Consider the following 18,904-nt stretch of genomic DNA (forward strand, 5'->3'; position numbering starts at 1 on the left):
CGGTGATTCCTTTGCGCAATCCGAACAGAATAGCGAGACGGATTTTTCTCTGGGCCCAGGAAAAGTTCCTGTCACTCAGGGCAGTTTACATTCCGGGGTATCTGAATGTGGGGGCGGATTTACTGTCCAGACAGAAACTACAGATAGGGTAATGGAAACTCCACCCAGAAGTAGTAAAACAGATCTGGACCAGATTTTACGAAGCGGAGGTGGACCTCTTCGCCTCCCAGCAGACAGCGCAATGTAGGGGTGGCACGATCCGCCTTTTTTCCTCCGATACCGATTCCGATACCTGGGACTCAGTATTGGCCGATACCGATCCGATCCAATACTAAAATAATAATTAAAAAAACAGTGCCAAATTACCTAATAAACTGTATCTGTATGCCTCACTGTGGGGAAGAGACTGTGATTATTCTTTTGGTAAAGGCATCAAAGCTTGACTTAAACATTATTTTCCTTACTTTGTAAAACAATACAGACAAAATATATACTATATAATTAAAAGACAATTATTTTTAAATTTTAAGCGCAACTTTTTAATGAAGCAGCAACATATGATAGATTGGACAGAACAACTAAGGCTATCAATAAACTGCCATTGCGCAAAAGTATTGTAATATGAAAGGCTCCAATTCAGAGCGGCACAAAACGCTTATGCGCTTCCCGTGCGCAGAACGATGCGCTTGAAGCAACATGGAGTCACGGCACGCAGCGCCTCGCATTGAAAAGTTCAAAGCACAAAAGTAAGATATACATATATTTATTTATTTATTCATTAGTATGAGCCTTTTAACAGTTTTGAATTTCAGTTAATGTGCACGTGAAGAGCAATTATATCGCTCTCTACTCCAGTGTTGTGTTCACTCATCAGTTGTGTTGTGATCTAACAGACACCCGGTAGAAAGTAACATGTGAAACACCAGCACGTTAAAGTGCTTTTAAGCAAACCATAGACCTTTATCTACAGATCTACAGTATAATAATAGGAACATTGACTCATCTTGGAGAGTGTTTCATCATGTTGACTGTTTTACCCGAGTGCTGTTTGAGTACTGCATGGAGAATGATTGACAGCTGCAGCGGAGGGAAGCACTAAGATTAATTTAACAATTTAAATCTGTACCTCACATTAAACTATATGTAATGTCTTAAGAAAACTTGGAATATAGTACACGGAAACATTATAGCGCTTTATAATGTTTTTGTGCCTTTTGCGTTGTATAACGCAACATTCGTAGGCTACAATATCGGATCGGATTTGGATGGTCTCGTCTGGCGATAGCCGATCCGGCAAATATTGGTAGTATCGGAGCAATACCGATACTGAGTATCGGATCGGCGCACCCCTAGCGCAATGTCCCCTCTACTTCTCTCTGAGTCACCCAGCCCCCCTGGGTCTGGATGCGATGGCGCACACATGGCCCAAAATGCGCCTGTATGCATTTCCTTCAGCGCCATAGGTGATTCCGAAGAGGAGAGACCTCCTGTCCCAGGCGGAGGGCACGATATTCCATCCCAGGCCCCAGACCTGTGGAACCTTCATATTTGGCCCTTGGTGGGTACCAACTGGGCACTGGGCTTTCGCCTGCCATTATTGAGACTATTCTAAGTGCTAGGGCCTCCTCCACTAGAAAGAGTTATGCCAAACAAATGGGGTGTTTTTGAAAGGTGGTGTGTTGTGCATAATGCAGATCTGGTCAACTGCCAGATTGCTTCAGTTCTGGACTTCCTGCAGGAAAAATTATCAACAGGCACATGCCCCGCCTGTCTCAAGGTTTATGTGGCAGCTCTTTCGGCTTGCCACGCCTTGGTTGACAGGGTGCCACTCGGGAGACATTCTCTGCTCGCTCGCTTCATTGGGGCCAGGCGACTGAGGCCTCCCGTAAGAACCAAGATCCCTTCATGGGACTTAGCAATAGTTCTCGAGGGTCTGGTTGAGACCCCCTTTGAACCTCTAGAGTCAGCGTCTGACAAACTTCTGACCCTAAAGATGTTTTTTCTTATGGCTATAACCTCTCTAAAAAGAATCAGGGATTTGCAGGCTCTGTCAATATCGCCATTCTGCTTAGATTTTGCCCCAGGAATGGTGAAAGTGATTTTGCATCCTCATCCTGATTACCTGCCTAAGGTTCCTTTCTCAGCTGTACATCCGGTCACTCTAGAGGCCTTCTGCCCTCCACCGTTCACAACGCCGGAGCAGGAGAGATCTCAGAGACTTTGTCCAGTTCGTGCTCTTCCGACCTAGTCCACCGCACTAGCCAGTAGTGTAAGTCAGAGCAACTATTCGTAATGGGGGCAGCAACAGAGGCGCTGCTGCCACCGAACAGACCATGTCACATTGGGTCAGGGATGCTATTGCTCTTGCCTATGAGGCGCACGGCCAAGCTTCGCCAACAGGTCTAAGGGCTCACTCCACCAGAGGGGTCGTCTCCTCTGCTGCCTTGGCAAGGCTGGTCCTCTCCGCACACATTCATACGATTTTATAGTTTGGATGTTCATGCCACTCCGGGCTCTCACGTCCTTGAGTCGACATCACAAGCTAATGTCTAGGGCTTTCTTGCGTTTTTGTGAGCACACCTACACAACCGTAAGTAGTCCAGACACCTTCAAGCACGGCGGAGTGGGCATTCTCGTTCCCAATGTGCTAAGCAGCGCAGCATCGATTGTACCTTTTGAAAGGGAACGTTCCGGGTAACTTGACTGTAACCCAGTTCCCTGAAAAAGCGGAACGAGATGCTGCGCTGCATTGCCGTGCTGATGATGTCCCATGACTGCTCTTCAGACAAAATATCCTGACGATGCACCTGTGGCTCATCTAATTATAGACTCGCGTCGTGGGTGCGCGCCGATGACGTCACCGACCGAGGCTATATTACTTCCGGTCGATTCCATCGACGTGTTTACACACTATATTCACAGCAGGTCACGATTAAAGATGTTCTCAATGCGCTAAGCAGCGCAGCATCTCGTTACGCTTTTTCAGGAAACAGGGTTACAGTTAAGAAACACGGAACATTCTTCCACTCTTTCCAATGACAAATCTTCAAGTAAAGCATGTGTGCCACACTCAAAACCAGTTATAACACAATAAACACCTTTTATAAGGCCCAGGCCCATTGTGATTTGAAGGTGGATAAATTATCATTATAAAATATACAAGCTCTGATTGGCGTAAAAAATGACAGCAGCTCCAAGGCCATTCATAACAGTTGAAGTGTTGAGGAACAGCTGTAAAAAAGTCCTTGGCACTCCATATGTGACCTCTGGGCCTTAATACAGTATTTACTATATGTAATTTGTCATTTGCTGGTATATGAGTTCAAACAGGATGTCTTCCACTATAGATTGGTTACCTCAGGGCCATACATTACCTCTGCTTTACGGCTGTCTGATCTATTTGCCTCCAGTGAACATCCACTGTACTCAGAGACGAACCCGTCTCTACCGCAATCACCCTCCATGACCTTCATAAAAGCCTCTATTTGCTTTAGACAGCGTTCATAAAGCAAAAGACTGTTGATTTATAAATTGTGCAGTGCAGAAGCAGCTATCCTCTCCCGCCTCCCTTATGCTGCACATTACAGGAAACTAAAATTCTGTGATGGAGTTGTAAATCTCACCCATACATGAAAGATCTGTGCTGGTTCTCTCTGATTTTTGATCACGATATGGAGATAAAAAATAAAACGAGTATAAACTAAAAAAAAATAACTGCACATTTTATTAAGAAAATAACTTTAATGTAACCTTTAAATATTAAACATCTTTAATCATAAATATCCTGCATTGCATTTTAAAGCATCATAAAGGTGTGCTCCAGTTGTTACTTTCAAAAATGCATAAAAATGCATATTCATAACCCAAGAACCCAAATAACCAGTGACATGACAAGTAGCCAATAAAATCGCTGCATTGAGAAGCCTTGTTGCCAACCAATATATTGTCCGTCAAGCTTTACTGAACTGTCGGTCACATACAACCTTTTTCATACAAGAATTCCTCTACCTATATGGTATAAAGGTGTTGTCATGGCACCTGTATTTCCAATTAAATCAGTGTGCACGAGGTGAGAATTACTTTTTCAAAGTCTTGATTTCGTTTTTGGGGTCTACTAGAATAGGTTTTCAAGCTCGTTTGTTCAAAAAACACAATGTTTCTCATATTTGACATTTTTGCAGCACCTCTTTTCCCAGTCTGTCAGTAACGCTCTGTTTAGCTCGGGTCTCTATGAAGCCCCTCATTCTAAAAAAAACCAATGTGCTCTGATTGGTCGGCTGGACCAGTCTGTTGTGATTAGCCAACTGCTTCAAGCATGTTTAAGAAATTACCATAACCGCGAGTTTCAACAAACTATTAACGCAACTCAACCAGGCTACACCCCTTTATTCTGCGTATGCCTTAGGCGGGAATTATTTAAATGACGAATATTGTGACATGTACATTCCAGGAAGAATACTGGCGTTTCAGGGCGTTCAGAAACAGTGCTTACATACAGACATTACATACATGCACACCATAACTCCCTTTGAAGTGAATTTGTGCTTTATAACTTTGCAGACCTTTTTCATGGCAAAAAAAGCATAATGGGACCCTTTTAATGCTTTGCTAAACTTTATCAGAAACAATCTCCATAAAATGATTGGCGGTCATTTGTCCTATCTGCATAGATGTTTATTGTTTGCATTCATTTATTCATTCCACCACAGTGAATTTTTGGAAGATAAAGGCTCTTGCTGTTGCACTCCTTTACTTGCACTGTTTGTCAACCACTGTGTTAACAAATATTAATGTTACTGTAAAATGCAGAATAATACAACTGCATGGAAATACTAGGCTAGATACGCCAAGACTTGTTGCCTCATAAGATCCTAATGAAAGTTCATTACGCCTGCCACTAAGGGGTGAATTCCGGCAGTGGTGTCCGAATGTCATGTGCAGTGGAAAGGCGGCTTTGGTTTCGGTCTGAATGCACATCTTTCAATAGTACAGTCGGCATTTGAGACGTGTGCATGACTCACTTGCGGCACATCCTCTGTGAGAATCCCACTGCCTCGCTCCTGTAGTACCCGGGAGCACATGTCCGAACGCACCGCCACTCCTGCTGTAAGAAGTCTGGTGCACACTGAATGCACTCCTCCAGTCCCGGGCCTGCAAACACAAACACACTATTAGCGCAACGCTGGTGGTCTGGAATTGGTTTTCCGTTATTTATATTTGTGTTTCATTGGGGTCTTTGCTTGAGGCATATTTGGGAGGGCTGGTGACAGAGGCTGATGTTAACAATGTTATCATTAATCAGTACAACAACAGAGGCCTGACACAATACCAGGTTCAACTGAAGATGACAGATGATTCGCTGCACATAAAGATCAGTCAACAAAGGCGACTTTCTTGTCTGCTTTCTTGCCAGCTGATCAGTTCATCTCTAAGATTAAAGCAAGACTACAAGAGACTTTTTTCAGTAGGTCAACCATGTGATCTCTTTCAAAGATGCTTGCACACCATCATCAAAAGCACGTATGCTATCATTTAAAAGTTTGGGGTCAGTAAGATTTTCTTTTATTTGAAAGGATGCATTAAACTGATCAAAAAGGTTTAGTGACAGTAAAGGCATTTATGATGTTACAAAAGATTTCTATTTAAAATGAATGCTGATCTTTTAAACTTTCTATTCATCAAAAAATATGAAGCAGCACAACTTATTTTCAACAATGATAATTAATTCATGATAATTGATTCTTTTAAATTGTAATAATATTTCACAATATTACTGTTTTTATTTTTGATCAAATAAATGCAGCATAAGAGACTTATTTCCATAAAGAAAAATCTTACTTAACGCACTACACATGAAGCATGACTGCATATACACGCAGTTGATTTCAATTCAAATATTTAGCCAAAAAGACATTTTTAAGTTCAGTAAAATGTTTTTTTTTTTCTATAGAGTGAAGGAAACAAGTGTCCTGCTCAGTCCACCAATTTAGATAGAATATGTTGCAGTGCATTGAGGGATTGACTTCTTCACAAATGCATGCCATGCTACTTTATGTCTTAAAATGCTGCCTACATAGGTAGCTCAATATAGGGTTTGGAATAGAGTCCATGACTATGTTAAATGAGGTAGAAACACACAGACACACACACATTCGGGGTAATCTGTCAATTTACTTCCCTCCGCCACGCTGTGTCTACAACATCAGCTCTCCACATTTCAACAAACTTGGAAAGCAAACAACTCACGGCTTATCAGTTGTCTCTGGTGGGCTGGTATAATGAACTAAGTTAATTAAGTTCTATGGCTGAGCAGCAATAGTGATACAGGACTGGCAGGGGCTCTTTCACTCCCGCTGTCCTGAAAACAAGACTCTTTACTCTTTACTCTTTCGTTTCTCACTGCGAATTGATTGTGCTCCTGTGGAAAGCAAGTTAGGCAAGACATCTGATCTCACTCATCTACATCTGCATTCAGTTCATTTCATATTCTATGAGTTATATTTGAGTCGGCTCTGCATATGCAAAGTCCTTTGAGTGAACTCAATGATTCTGAATGAGACTCACAATGATATATTGATGTGAATCTAGGTTTCTAAACTCTGGCCCTCAAGGCCCCCTGTGGCAGCTTACCCATTTGTAATTTTCAAATTATCTTGGAGATCTTAATTAGTTTGTTCTGGTGTGTTTTTGTTCAGGGTTGGAGATTAACTATTCAGGATGGTGGACCGCGAAGACCAGAGAAGAAAAAAGCTGAAAATTGGGCCATTATTAATTAATCTGAATTAACCCTTATAATACACTAATAAGAATGTTTGTTTATTGTATAAAATTATGCGTTTGTTCTGAAATAATTGATGAAAAATTACTTGTGGATGTGATATGTACAGCAAGTACATCAAATTGGAATAGAATAGAATGGAATAAAAAATGACCTGTGCATGTGGAGCAGGAGATGTGGCAAGGGCTGCACTTCATTTCTTCCAAGTTAAAATAAGTTCCATTGGCACACTCCGGAACGCAGGTCATTCCTGCCAGACTTTAATCAGAAAAAAAGAAGAGGAGGAAAGAACTCATATCACAATTCATTGCAATCTTTTCACAGTTTTAAAGTGGTCACATCATGGAAAGTAAAACAGTTATATCAGAACATTAACATGTGATGGCCTCATTTACATATCAACACTTGTTTATGCAACTTAAGACTTTTCACACCAAGAGAAAAACAAAATATATAACTTTAATTTTGTAAAATTGTATAGCTAATAATAATAATAATTAACTATTATTATTTTTAAACTAGTTGACTTTCCATTATATTATAGAAATAAATAATAAATTATTTTAATATTTAGAATAGTATATTTGTGTATATAATGAACTATTTCCAAGTTGACCCTGTAGCCAACATCCACAAAAATACTGTTTATCATAATTATTATTATATTATTATAATATTATAACATCAAATTGGAATTTCCATTATATACTATAGAAATAAATAATAACCTTTTTAATAAAAAAAATTGTCTATTTGTGACTTACCATGTCCATTATTTTACTAACCCTTAAAAAAATTGCATTATTTCCAAGTTCACACAGGTTTGCACAGAAATATGCGTTTAAAGAGCTAATACAATATTTCGACTCAATGTGATCAATATGTCATGTCTAATTATTTACTTATGCGGCAAGTAGCCATTTAATAAGCGGGATGATGTACATCGAGACGGTTGTTATCGCAGAATAAACCCCTTCAGGCTAATGCAAGATCCTGATCACCCTGTAAGGGTTTATTCTGCAATAACAACCGGCTGGATGTACATTTTACCTTACTTATTTTGTTTAACAATTAACATTATTCAATAAATCCAAGTTATTATTACAAAGTGGACTTTCTATTATATATTTAACATAAATAAAGTATTTTAATACTTTATTTTAATACTTGTCACTTTAATGTGCATTATTTTATTAACCTTAAAGAAAATAATACTTGTCACTTTAATGTGCATTATTTTATTAACCTTAAAGAAAATAATACATTATTTCATACTATATCCAACATGCACAAAAATAGTCAATTCAATTGTTAATTGCTTTGTTTAAGAATTAATCTCCAGATAAAATGTATAATTGTGACAGCTCTAGCTCCAAACGTTTAGATGTGTTTCCCCTTTAAGCTTTAAGTGCTCTAAATATGGCACAGACTAAAACTGATGTCGAAGTAAATTATATTTTCAAACAAATCAGAGATACCAGTTAATCTGAATCCAAGACAAGGCTTAATGTGTGGCTGAGAAAACAACTCAACAATCTTCTTCACGCTGAGTCTAGGCTCAAATAACTGTTTTGTTAGGGAACTGTGGGTCAGTGGTTGAAAATGACAGGGGAAGAGAACCATTTAAATAATCATTCGAGCAAGTATGACGCATTGAATGTGAATCTAAAAGACTCCAGGCATTCAGTCTCTATCCGCGCTTCAAAACACAGCACATCATGATATATAACCCTGACAGATTAAATGCTGTAGAGAGGTCATGGCGTAAAGCATGCAGTGTTTTACCCTTCACAAGACCAGGCTGCCTTTCAAGAACTAAAGCCCGGTCTGTCTCAGTACGGCTTGACTAAACCACAGTAAAGACAGCATACATAAAGATGACCAGATGCATTCTAGATGTCCTAAACTGACACAAAACCCCAAAGCCTCGCTTCTTATGCTATTTCATCTGCACCAGTACGTCATGAGAATTCAAAACTCTATATATTGTGCAAAGAGTGCAAAGAGGGGTCACAGTTCTGCGACTGAAAGTTTATAGATTACGAGAGACTTTTAAATGCTTAATAGCCGCAAACATTTGCTTTTATTTAGACTGCAATTAAAGGAATAGTTCACTTAAAAAGGAAATTTCTGTCATCATTTACTCACCCTCAAGTTGTTTCAAACCTGTATGAATTTCTTTCTTCTGCTGAACACAAAGGAAGATATTTTGAAGAATGTCGGTAACCAGACAGTTGATATAAAGTAGTCATTGACTTCCATAGTAGGAATGGGGTCTTCCATATGGGGTCCATTAACTGTTTTGTTACTGACATTCTTCAAAATATCTTCCTTTGTGCTCAGCAGAAGAAAGAAATTCATACAGATTTGAAAAAACTTGAGGTGAGTAAATGACAGAATTTTCATTTTTAAGTTAACTATTCCTTTAAGGAACTATTGTTATAAATATTCCTATTCCAATCCAGCTCAAAATACAACAATAATCAAATGTTCTTGGGACGCATTCTAAACAACCACAATCTGAGAGCAGCAGTTCAACACTGGACATGAAGTTGAGCATTTCTTTCTATGGAAATGTCGATTAAGATAATGATTTTTTTTTAGTTTTTTCGCAGTGAACATGATTTTTATTTGTATTACCTGAAACCATCCTTACAGGAAGTGCATCTGTCTGCATCTCTCAAGCATTTCGAACAGTTCTCATGACAGTTCAGGCAACGTCTCTGGCCTGGAAAGGAAAAGTGACAGGATTGTCACATAGACAATCAAAGACAGACATACTAGCGTACTACTCATACTATAGAGGTTATGCACATGACGTCACAGTAGGCAGGAAGAATCACTACAGTTGCACAAACTGAGTGGCAAAAAGACTAAGTGGCAGCGTTGGTGCTCAGCTTGAATGCAGCGAAAAACACAAAACACATCTAAAATGGGATAGAGCTTTGAGATTGACTATACAAATAAACTGTACAACAATAAATCAGAGCTATCTTTTACAGACTGCGGAAAGCTATAGAAAAGAAAAGCAAATGGGTCCCTGCAATTCGCAGAAACATAAACCTAACCCTACCCATAACTTATCTCTAAAATCAGAGGAAAATGACAGATGAATAACAGATGTAGAACCACCTAACTCCGGTTGTAAGCCTAAACTTGGCGTAAACTGTAAACATGTCATTCAAATCTGATTGGTTGATTGGAATTTTGTTCCAGAATAAACAAAGACGTTGATCCAGGAACATGTTGCACTTGGGGAAATCATGTTTTGCTGGATAATGTTATTCAAATCCAGTTTTCTTTACAAAGCTTAGATAGATTAATAGATATGAGCACAAAGGAGTTCTTAAATAGATTCAGTTTACACCGCAGAACTCTGTATTGTCTGCACGACGGTAACAGCTGACAGTTATCCACATAACTTTAAAAGTGTATATAAATACAACTAGAATATCAATTATAAAATGGATAGTTCCGGTCCTTGATTCTGATTGGTTGAGCCGCGTTCAAAGCCATTGTAAATTACGCAACAAATTTAGAACAGCTAAGGGGGTTTTAGGCACTCCGCTCTACGTCATGCCTAACAACGCCCCTTAGCTGTTTTAAATTCACTGTAAATCATGGCTTCGCGGGGCTTATTGCTTTATTGATGTACTTGTCACTTTTATCCCATTTTGAAGTTTGATCAAGCATCTAGTCAGCACTTCCAAGCAGCTTTACATAAAGTCATAATGTTATGTTTTTAATGCCTCGCTGCTTTAACAAGTTTTAGGGCTGGGTGATAGGACGATATAACAATAATATAAGTTATCATCTGGATTCAGTCCTATATTATATTTATAGTGTTGTCTGGCGTAAAGCGTTCACAGGCTTTTCTTTATGCATTTCAATAGCGTTGAAATCTGTTGCATATAAATGTCAGGAAACCCGATTCCTGGCCAAGTCAATGTCCATGGACCACTGGTTCTTTGGTAAATTGTAAGGAAAACTGTCGAGTTCAACTGCCTTTAATTTAAGCAGATCGTTTGTTTTAATCCCATTTTCACAGTCTCCCCAATTAAATCCAGTCATGCTGCAGGATGTTTTGCCACTCAGTTCTGCTGAAGGGGGTCCCGGCGCGACAGTGACGTCAACGCATACGCTCTATACCCACAATATTACTTCCGTCTTCACTGTTCATTCATTACGAAAATGTTTTGTATGTGCAAAATAACTCATAAATTTCTCATTTGATATGTGTCCTATATTTGTGAGTCACCCTACCATATTTGTGTTAAAATGTGCAGCATACCAGATTTTACCACAATGCAAAGCTCTCAGCTCACAATACCATAGTGATGCATGAATTAGAAGCAATATCTGTGAAAAATCATTATTTGATTAGATTGACAAAGTTAAGATGCTTTTACACAAAATGAGACAAAAAATGCAAACATTTGTGGAATTTTTAAAAAATATAACTGGTTTGTATGTAAAATGTAACGAGATGATGTGGCAGTGTAGCATAATACTGTTTTAAATGCTTATTGTTGCAAATTGCATACCAGCATTATTTTAGTTTAATTTACATACCATTGTAGTTTTATTAATAGGTGTTAGGGTTATGTTTGTTATTGATCTGTTTCCTTGTTTTTCTTGAGTTTCACCTGTTCCTTTGTTCAGTTTCTAAAACAATTATTAGTTAATTGGTTTCAGCTGTGTGTCATTTATTAACTTGTTTCAGTTTGTTATTAAAGCCTCACCCCTGCCTTCACTCTTTGTCCAGTCCATCTGTTATGTTTAGATGTGTTTGCACTGCCTGTTTGTTTGCTTTTTTGTATAATAATTAAACTTATTAATGTTTTGTGAGAACCAGAGTCTTCTGTCTTCAGCTTCCCTGCATACATTGTTACAGAAGACTGGACCACAACCGAAAGGATATCAAGGTACTGCCAATTACAGTGGTCACAGTATCTCCAGATCCTACAACAGCACCATTCAAAATGGACGAAGCCAGTAAGATCTTGTGCTCCATTTATCAAGATGGCCATAAGATTGAATCCTATCTAGAGGGGGATTCCTAGGGTTCCTAGGGTTCAGCCATTTAACCGCGCTAACGGATCAGCAGCTGATGGACTTATTTTGGAGTGGATTAGACCACACTTCACCTCGTGGATGCCATTGGGAAATCCCAACATGACCCCTGAATGGTATCTGGACCATCTGTGTTGAGATGGTGTGGCCCACCGTACACGGTCAGCACAATTCAGTCACCCCAGTTCACGGCAATCCATGATCCTCTACCAGAGCCTCGTCCCAACATGGCTGCCGATCCAGAGTCTCACCCGCCGAGACCACCCGTCCAGAGTCTCGTCCTGCAGAGACCATCCTTCCTGAGTCCCCTCTTCCTGTCCTCATCCAGAGTCCAGAGGAAATCAACTTAATTGACTTCGACACTGAAGTACCCCGTCTTCCTCCGGAGTTTCATGTCAGTCTTGCCGAGCCTGATCTTCATGTCAAGCCTGACCAGCCTGATCTTCACGTCATGCCTGACCAGCCTGATCTTCATGTCATGCCTGATCAGCCTGATCTTCACGTCATGCCTGAACTTCACGTCAGTCCTGCTGATCCTGAGCCTCTTCAAGTCGGTCCTGCCGAGCCTGAGCTTCTTCACATCAGTCCTGCCGAGCCTGCACTTCACGTCAGTCCTGCCGAGCCTGCACTTCACGTCAGTCCTGCCGAGCCTGCACTTCACGTCAGTCCTGCCGAGCCTGCACTTCACGTCAGTCCTCCCGAGCCTGCGCATCACGTCATGCCCGCCAAGCCAGAGACTGTTCACGTCATGCCTGCCGAGCCAGAGACCGTTCACGCCTGGTCAGCCTCCACTGAACCCTCACCTCCGGCCAAGATGGCCACCTCGCCGCCTGAACCCTCAAAGCTTGTCCCTGAGCCTGTGCCCATAGCTCCGCCCAAGAAACGTTTGGGAGGAATTACATCCTCTGCCATAGTAGCCAGACCGTCTACGCCATGGCTGCCTGAAAGGTCGTCTCCGCCATGGCCACCTGACCACCATGGCGGTCTTCGGGCGCCCAAAGGTGAGCTACCGGCGCCGCCCTGGTGGCTGCCTATTCACCCTAAACCACCCATTGTCAGCCTCCAGGGCGCCTACCCTCCCACCCCTTGGGTTTTCTTTTGCTCCCTGCCCTCCTTCCTCAGCTGGGCTGTCTGTGTACGGCGCGAGGACATGCCTTTTGAGGAGGGGGCATACTGTTAGGGTTATGTTTGTTTTTGATCTGTTTCCCTGTTTTGTTCATGTCTGAGTTTCACCTGTTCCTTTGTTCAGTTTCCCGCCTTTGTTCAGTTTCCAAGGTTACCGTCATTATTAGTTTATTGGTTTCAGCTGTGTGTCATTTATGAGCTTGTTTCAGTTTGTTATTTAAGCCTCACCCTTGCCTTCACTCTTTGTCCAGTCTCTGTTATGTTTAGATGTGTTTGCACTGCCTGTTTGCTTGCTTTTTTGTATAATTAAACTTAGTGTTTTGTGAAAACCAGAGTCTTCTGTCTTCAGCTTCCCTGCATATATCGTTACAATATGTTGTATTCGTTTTTATTTAAAAATCTTGCCAAACTAGATGTAGAATTAGGATTCTAGAAATCTAGAATGGTGAAAGAAGATACTTTAGCAGAAGGAAAGGAGAAAAGTATAAAAAAATAATAATAATTTTTATCCCCAAAACACTTGTGCATGATGTCACTGGTCCTCCATGATTTTTGAGGTACGCCAATGTTAGAGCACTAGCATTTCATTCCCAAAGTAGTCCGAAAGACAGTGGCGAATTCATAGTTTTTATATTACTTTTAATTTTCACTGATCACCAGTGAGTGAAATATCTAGATGCATCTGGATGCAATTCATACTTGGGTTTGTGCAAATTTCACCCATTCAAGTTGCCACTAAACACATATCCCATCATCAACATCTGTTTCACATGCACGGCTCTGCATGTGTTTAACAGCTGAGGACAGCGTGCACAAACAGTGATAAACCAAGTCTTTGCTGGCTTTTATCATCCTAATACACATCACAGGCGGATTGTGAAAGACGTTCAATCAACAAGCTGATTTGTGGAGATAACTAAAGCACATCTCCATCCCAGCATCTGTTATCAACAAGATGGAAACAACAAGGGACAATAAACCCGGAACATCCCACATGCAAAATTAGTCAGAAAGATGTACACGACGCTATTCTTTTGCTCTGTGCCCATGAGCGCCACGCTTCAGTGCTGGCTGATGCAAACATGCTCTGTTCTGTGGTTATATAGGCAAGGGGTTCCCAAACTTTTTCATTCTAGGACCCACCTAGACAAGTATATTGAATCTCAAGACCCACCATAAAATGTTTAAATGGAAATATGGGGAAAAAACACATCTTCATTTAGTAGTAGAGAACAGTTTTTATTTTCCTATTAATTTAATTTATTTTCATATGAATGAAATATATAATTGATTGCAATACCAAAATGCTTGAAAGAAATACAGAAAGTTATAACCATTCAGATGTCAAAACAGCAGCCTAATGGTTATGTTAAGGTTATGAGAGGAATAGCTGAGTACTTCTGTTTAACAAAAACATGTACAAATCTCAAGAACTGAAATATTGTGTTTAATAACTACTTCAAGCTTAAGAGTAAGCAAGTGAAATGTATTAGTGTGAAGGGTGTGCCTGCTTCTTTGAACACAACACATCGAATCTAGGAATTATTTTCGACAGACTGACACGCATGTCTTGTGATGGTTGTAGCCGTGATCTGTATTTTGTTTTCATTGCAGTCAGAGCAGAAAATCCACTCTCACATAGGTAAGTGGTAGAAAAGGGTACCAAAACTTTGAGTGCAGCAGCTCCTAATGTGGGGTATTCCTTGGCAACAAACACCCAGAACTGTCCAAGACTCTTTGACTCTCTGAAAAGCAGTTGAAGGCTCCTGTCTGAAGCCACATCTATCAGCTCCTCCTCTGCTCTTCCTGTTAGGACACAGTGATCTCTTGCCTCACTACAAAAAGGATCCCGTATCCAGTCCCATTCTGTCATATCTACAGATGATTGATTTGATAGAAAAAAATAAAATTACTATTACAATGAAGTCAACTGATAAGAGTGTTTAACATGTATAAAATAATAATAATAATAATAATAGAACTAAATATATATATCTTACCTCTAATATCAGGAAAATACTCGTGGAATTTCTGAATGAGTGCGCCGAGGTGAGAATGTACAGTGTCTCGGATGCGTTCACCGTCATTGGCGCACACTTCGCACAGTGATGGAAACATGTCCCACACTCCTTTTTCCACTCGGGATCTCCACAATTTCAGCTTGCTGGTGAAAGCTGTGATCTTGTCCATATAGGTCAGGATGGATGATGAAGGACCTTGCATGCTTTCATTCAGTACATTTATATGAGTGAATATGTCCGACAGATAGGCAAGCTTCGCGCACCATTCTTCATCTGACAGATGTACAGCAAGAGGAGAATTAACATTTGCTAAAAACTGCGAGACCTCTTCTCGCAGCTCAAGCAGACGAGTTAACACCTTACCCCGTGATAGCCACCTGACCTCGGCGTGAAGCAGGAGGTGCTGATGTTCTGAGCCCATTTCAGTGCATAACGATATAAAAAGTCGTGAGGAGAGTGCCCCGGCTTTGATAGCATTTACTATTTTGATGGCAGTCTGCAACACATCATTTAACTCCGGGTGCAGTTTCTTACTGGCAAGGGCTTCTCGATGTAAAAAACAGTGGGTAAAAGTAGCTAATGGGGCCAGCTCCCTTACTCGAGCAACAAGACCACTTTTCTTGCCTGTCATTGCAGCCGCACCGTCCGTGCAGAGGCCCACACAGTTTTCCCACTTGAAGCCCTCGGACATTATGAATCCATTTAAGCAGTCAAAAATATCTGCTCCTGTCGTTCGTTCTTTCAGTTCTTCACAAAATAAGAAGTCCTCAACGATGTCAGTGGAGTCAACGTACCTGAAATAAGCCAGTAACTGTGCACATTTTGCAACATCTGTGCTTTCGTCCAGTTGTAGAGCAAATGCAACACTACTCCGGATTTTGTCACTTGTCTGTTCGCGTAAATCAGAGGACATTTCCTCAATACGCCGTTGTACTGTGTTATCAGAAATTGGAACTTAAGCGATCTTTCCTGCAGCTTCTTTACCCAGCATTTCCTCAACGATGTCTATGCAGGCTGGCAGCAGAAGCTCCACTCCTATGGTGTACAGCCTTTTGGATTTTGCGATTCTATATGCAGCTAAAAATGAGGCTCGCATTGCTTTTTCAGGGATGCTGGCTGTACCTTTAATCAGTTTTTGCTGACGAAGATACTCTTCTTTTTTTAGAAGAAAATACGATCGCCCCTTGTTGGCGTATGCAGAGTGTTTTGTTGTGAGGTGCCGTTTAAGTTTTGAGGGTTTCATGCTAGCACTGGCCAACCTTTCTAAGCATAAAAGACATTGAGGGACTTCCTCACCGTCTGGACCTCCGCAGGCAATAAAACCAAGATCAAGGTAGGACTGGTCATATTTTCTGCGTGGCTCCTTTTTAGATTTTGTTGTTTCTGACGACTTCTCACAAGTCTGCGATGCCTTTAGTTTTAAAAACTTTTCCATTTTTTTACATACGCTACGCGGAGTGCGTGGTCATTGAATGCTGTATTTGTACTGATGTAGACACGTGACAGTTCAACGCAAATGAATCAGACGATTTATTCAGTGAGTCATTCAATGAATGCTATGTTGATTCAGACGTCTGATTCTTGTGTGTGTGTGTGTGTTTTGATGTTTTTAAATGATTCCTTAAAAGAATCGTCACTTAAGAGTCGTTTGGTCATTAATCGGACTGGTTTTGTTTCACTCATCGTAACGTAAATTTAGCTGCAGCTAAGTGCCTTTGTGCGACCCACCTTTTCTCACTGTGTGACCCACAAGTGGGTCGCGACCCACAGTTTGAAAACCACTGATATAGGCAGTATTTTAAAGGAAGTTGATACAGGGTATATGCAGGAATCTTGAAGTTAAATTTAATACCTTTTCAAGACTTTTTCAAGACCTTCTCAATATTTTTTAATACCTCACCGCCACTTAACGTAACCATTTACATCAGTGATACTTTTAACTTAACAGTTTTAGTTTGTGATAAAGACTATAGACCACCATAAAAAAAAAATCAAATAGGCTGAATAGTAAATAGTAAATCAAATCAAAGTTTATTAAAAAACAAAACAAAACTTTGCTCCACCCTCAACAACAATCATGCTGACATGTGCCTCAGTTCTTCGTTTTTTTAACAAAAATGACTAAATTCACACACTTTTACGATGTTTTTGGGACTCAAACTGTTGGACAGCTAATTCAGAAAAAATACTTTCAAAATGTAAGACTTTTTAAAGCCGTGATAAGACTTTAATACTTTTTAAGGGTCTTAATTTTCCCAAAATTGATTTATCACCTTTTAATACTTTTCAAGACCCCGCGGATACCCTGTGATAATAAATTAAAATTCTGACACTATTTATTCCCCCTCATGTCGTTCCAAACCTGTAAAATCTACTAAAAGTTTTAACATCATTATTTTCATGTTTAGGTGAACTATTGCTTTAAGGCATAATTGGCATGTTCCAGATGTTCTTTAGTTGTATATACACTCACCTAAAGGATTATTAGGAACACCTGTTCAATTTTTCATTAATGCAATTATCTAATCAACCAATCACATGGCAGTTGCTTCAATGCATTTAGGGGTGTGGTCCTGGTCAAGACAATCTCCTGAACTCCAAACCGAATGTCAGAATGGGAAAGAAAGGTGATTTAAGCAATTTTGAGCGTGGCTTGGTTGTTGGTGCCAGACGGGCCGGTCTGAGTATTTCACAATCTGCTCAGTTACTGGGATTTTCACGCACAACCATTTCTAGGGTTTACAAAGAATGGTGTGAAAAGGGAAAAACATCGAGTATGCGGCAGTCCTGTGGGCGAAGATACCTTGTTGATGCTAGAGGTCAGAGGAGAATAGGCTGACTGATTCAAGCTGACAGAAGACTCTCTGACACTCGTTACAACCGAGGTATGCAGCAAAGCATTTGTGAAGCCACAACACGCACAACCTTGAGGCGGATGGGCTACAACAGCAGAAGACCCCACCGGGTACCACTCATCTCCATTACAAATAGGAAAAAGAGGCTACAATTTGCAAGAGTTTGCAAAATTGAACAGTTGAAGACTGGAAAAATGTTGCCTGGTCTGATGAGTCTCGATTTCTGTTGAGACATTCAGATGGGAGAGTCAGAATTTGGCGCAAACAGAATGAGAACATGGATCCATCATGCCTTGTTACCACTGTGCAGGCTGGTGGTGCTGGTGTAATGGTGTGGGGGATGTTTTCTTGGCACACTTTAGGCCCCTTAGTGCCAATTTGGCATCGTTTAAATGCCATGGCCTACCTGAGCATTGTTTCTGACCATGTCCATCCCTTTATGGCCACCATGTACCCATCCTCTGATGGCTACTTCCAGCAGGATAATGCACCATGTCACAAAGCTCCAATCATTTCAAATTGGTTTCTTGAACATGACAATAAGATCACGTTACTAAAATGGCCCCCACAGTCACCAGATCTCAACCCAATAGAGAAGTGGTTCTCAACTCCAGTACTCATCCAATACCCACTGCTCTGCACATTTTGTATGTCTCTCTTATCTGACACACTCAGTTCAGATCAAGGAGTCTCTCCTAACGAGCTGGTGATCTGAATCAGGTGTGTTAAATAAGGATACATAAAAAATGTGCAGAGCATTCGGTCCCGAGGACTGGAGTTGAGAACCATTGCAATAGAGCATCTTTGGGGTGTGGTGGAACGGGAGCTTCGTGCCCTGGATGTGCATCCCACAAATCTCCATCAACTGCAAGATGCTATCCTATCAATATGGGCCAACATTTCTAAAGAATGCTTTCAGCACCTTGTTGAATTAATGCCATGTAGAATTAAGGCATATATGGTCCGCGAGGGGCTTCTGTCTTTTACTTTCACTTTGTATTTGTTTTATTTTGTTTTAACATTTAAACAATTTAATAACAAAATAAAACAAA

At 40.4% G+C, this 18,904-nt stretch overlaps 1 protein-coding gene across 5 annotated transcripts in view; it reads right to left on the reverse strand.

Moving 5' to 3' along the window:
- pcsk6 (proprotein convertase subtilisin/kexin type 6) overlaps positions 1 to 18,904 on the reverse strand; it is an 88,865-nt gene that overhangs the window by 11,179 nt on the left and 58,782 nt on the right. For 4 of the 5 annotated variants that reach the window (XM_077228000.1, XM_077228002.1, XM_077228004.1 and 1 more), the window contains 3 exons: positions 9,419 to 9,506; positions 6,933 to 7,036; positions 5,022 to 5,151 (listed from right to left, as the gene is read on the reverse strand). In XM_077228000.1, the coding sequence (XP_077084115.1) occupies positions 5,022 to 5,151; positions 6,933 to 7,036; positions 9,419 to 9,506 (322 nt within the window). The remainder of the gene's footprint in view (positions 1 to 5,021; positions 5,152 to 6,932; positions 7,037 to 9,418; positions 9,507 to 18,904) is intronic. The other variant, XR_013203613.1, reaches the window with a different exon arrangement.

The sequence above is a fragment of the Siphateles boraxobius genome, unplaced genomic scaffold, assembly GCF_051911475.1.
Source record: "Siphateles boraxobius isolate OS27281-9 unplaced genomic scaffold, OSU_SipBor_1 130, whole genome shotgun sequence".
In the NCBI taxonomy this organism is placed as follows: domain Eukaryota; kingdom Metazoa; phylum Chordata; class Actinopteri; order Cypriniformes; family Leuciscidae; genus Siphateles; species Siphateles boraxobius.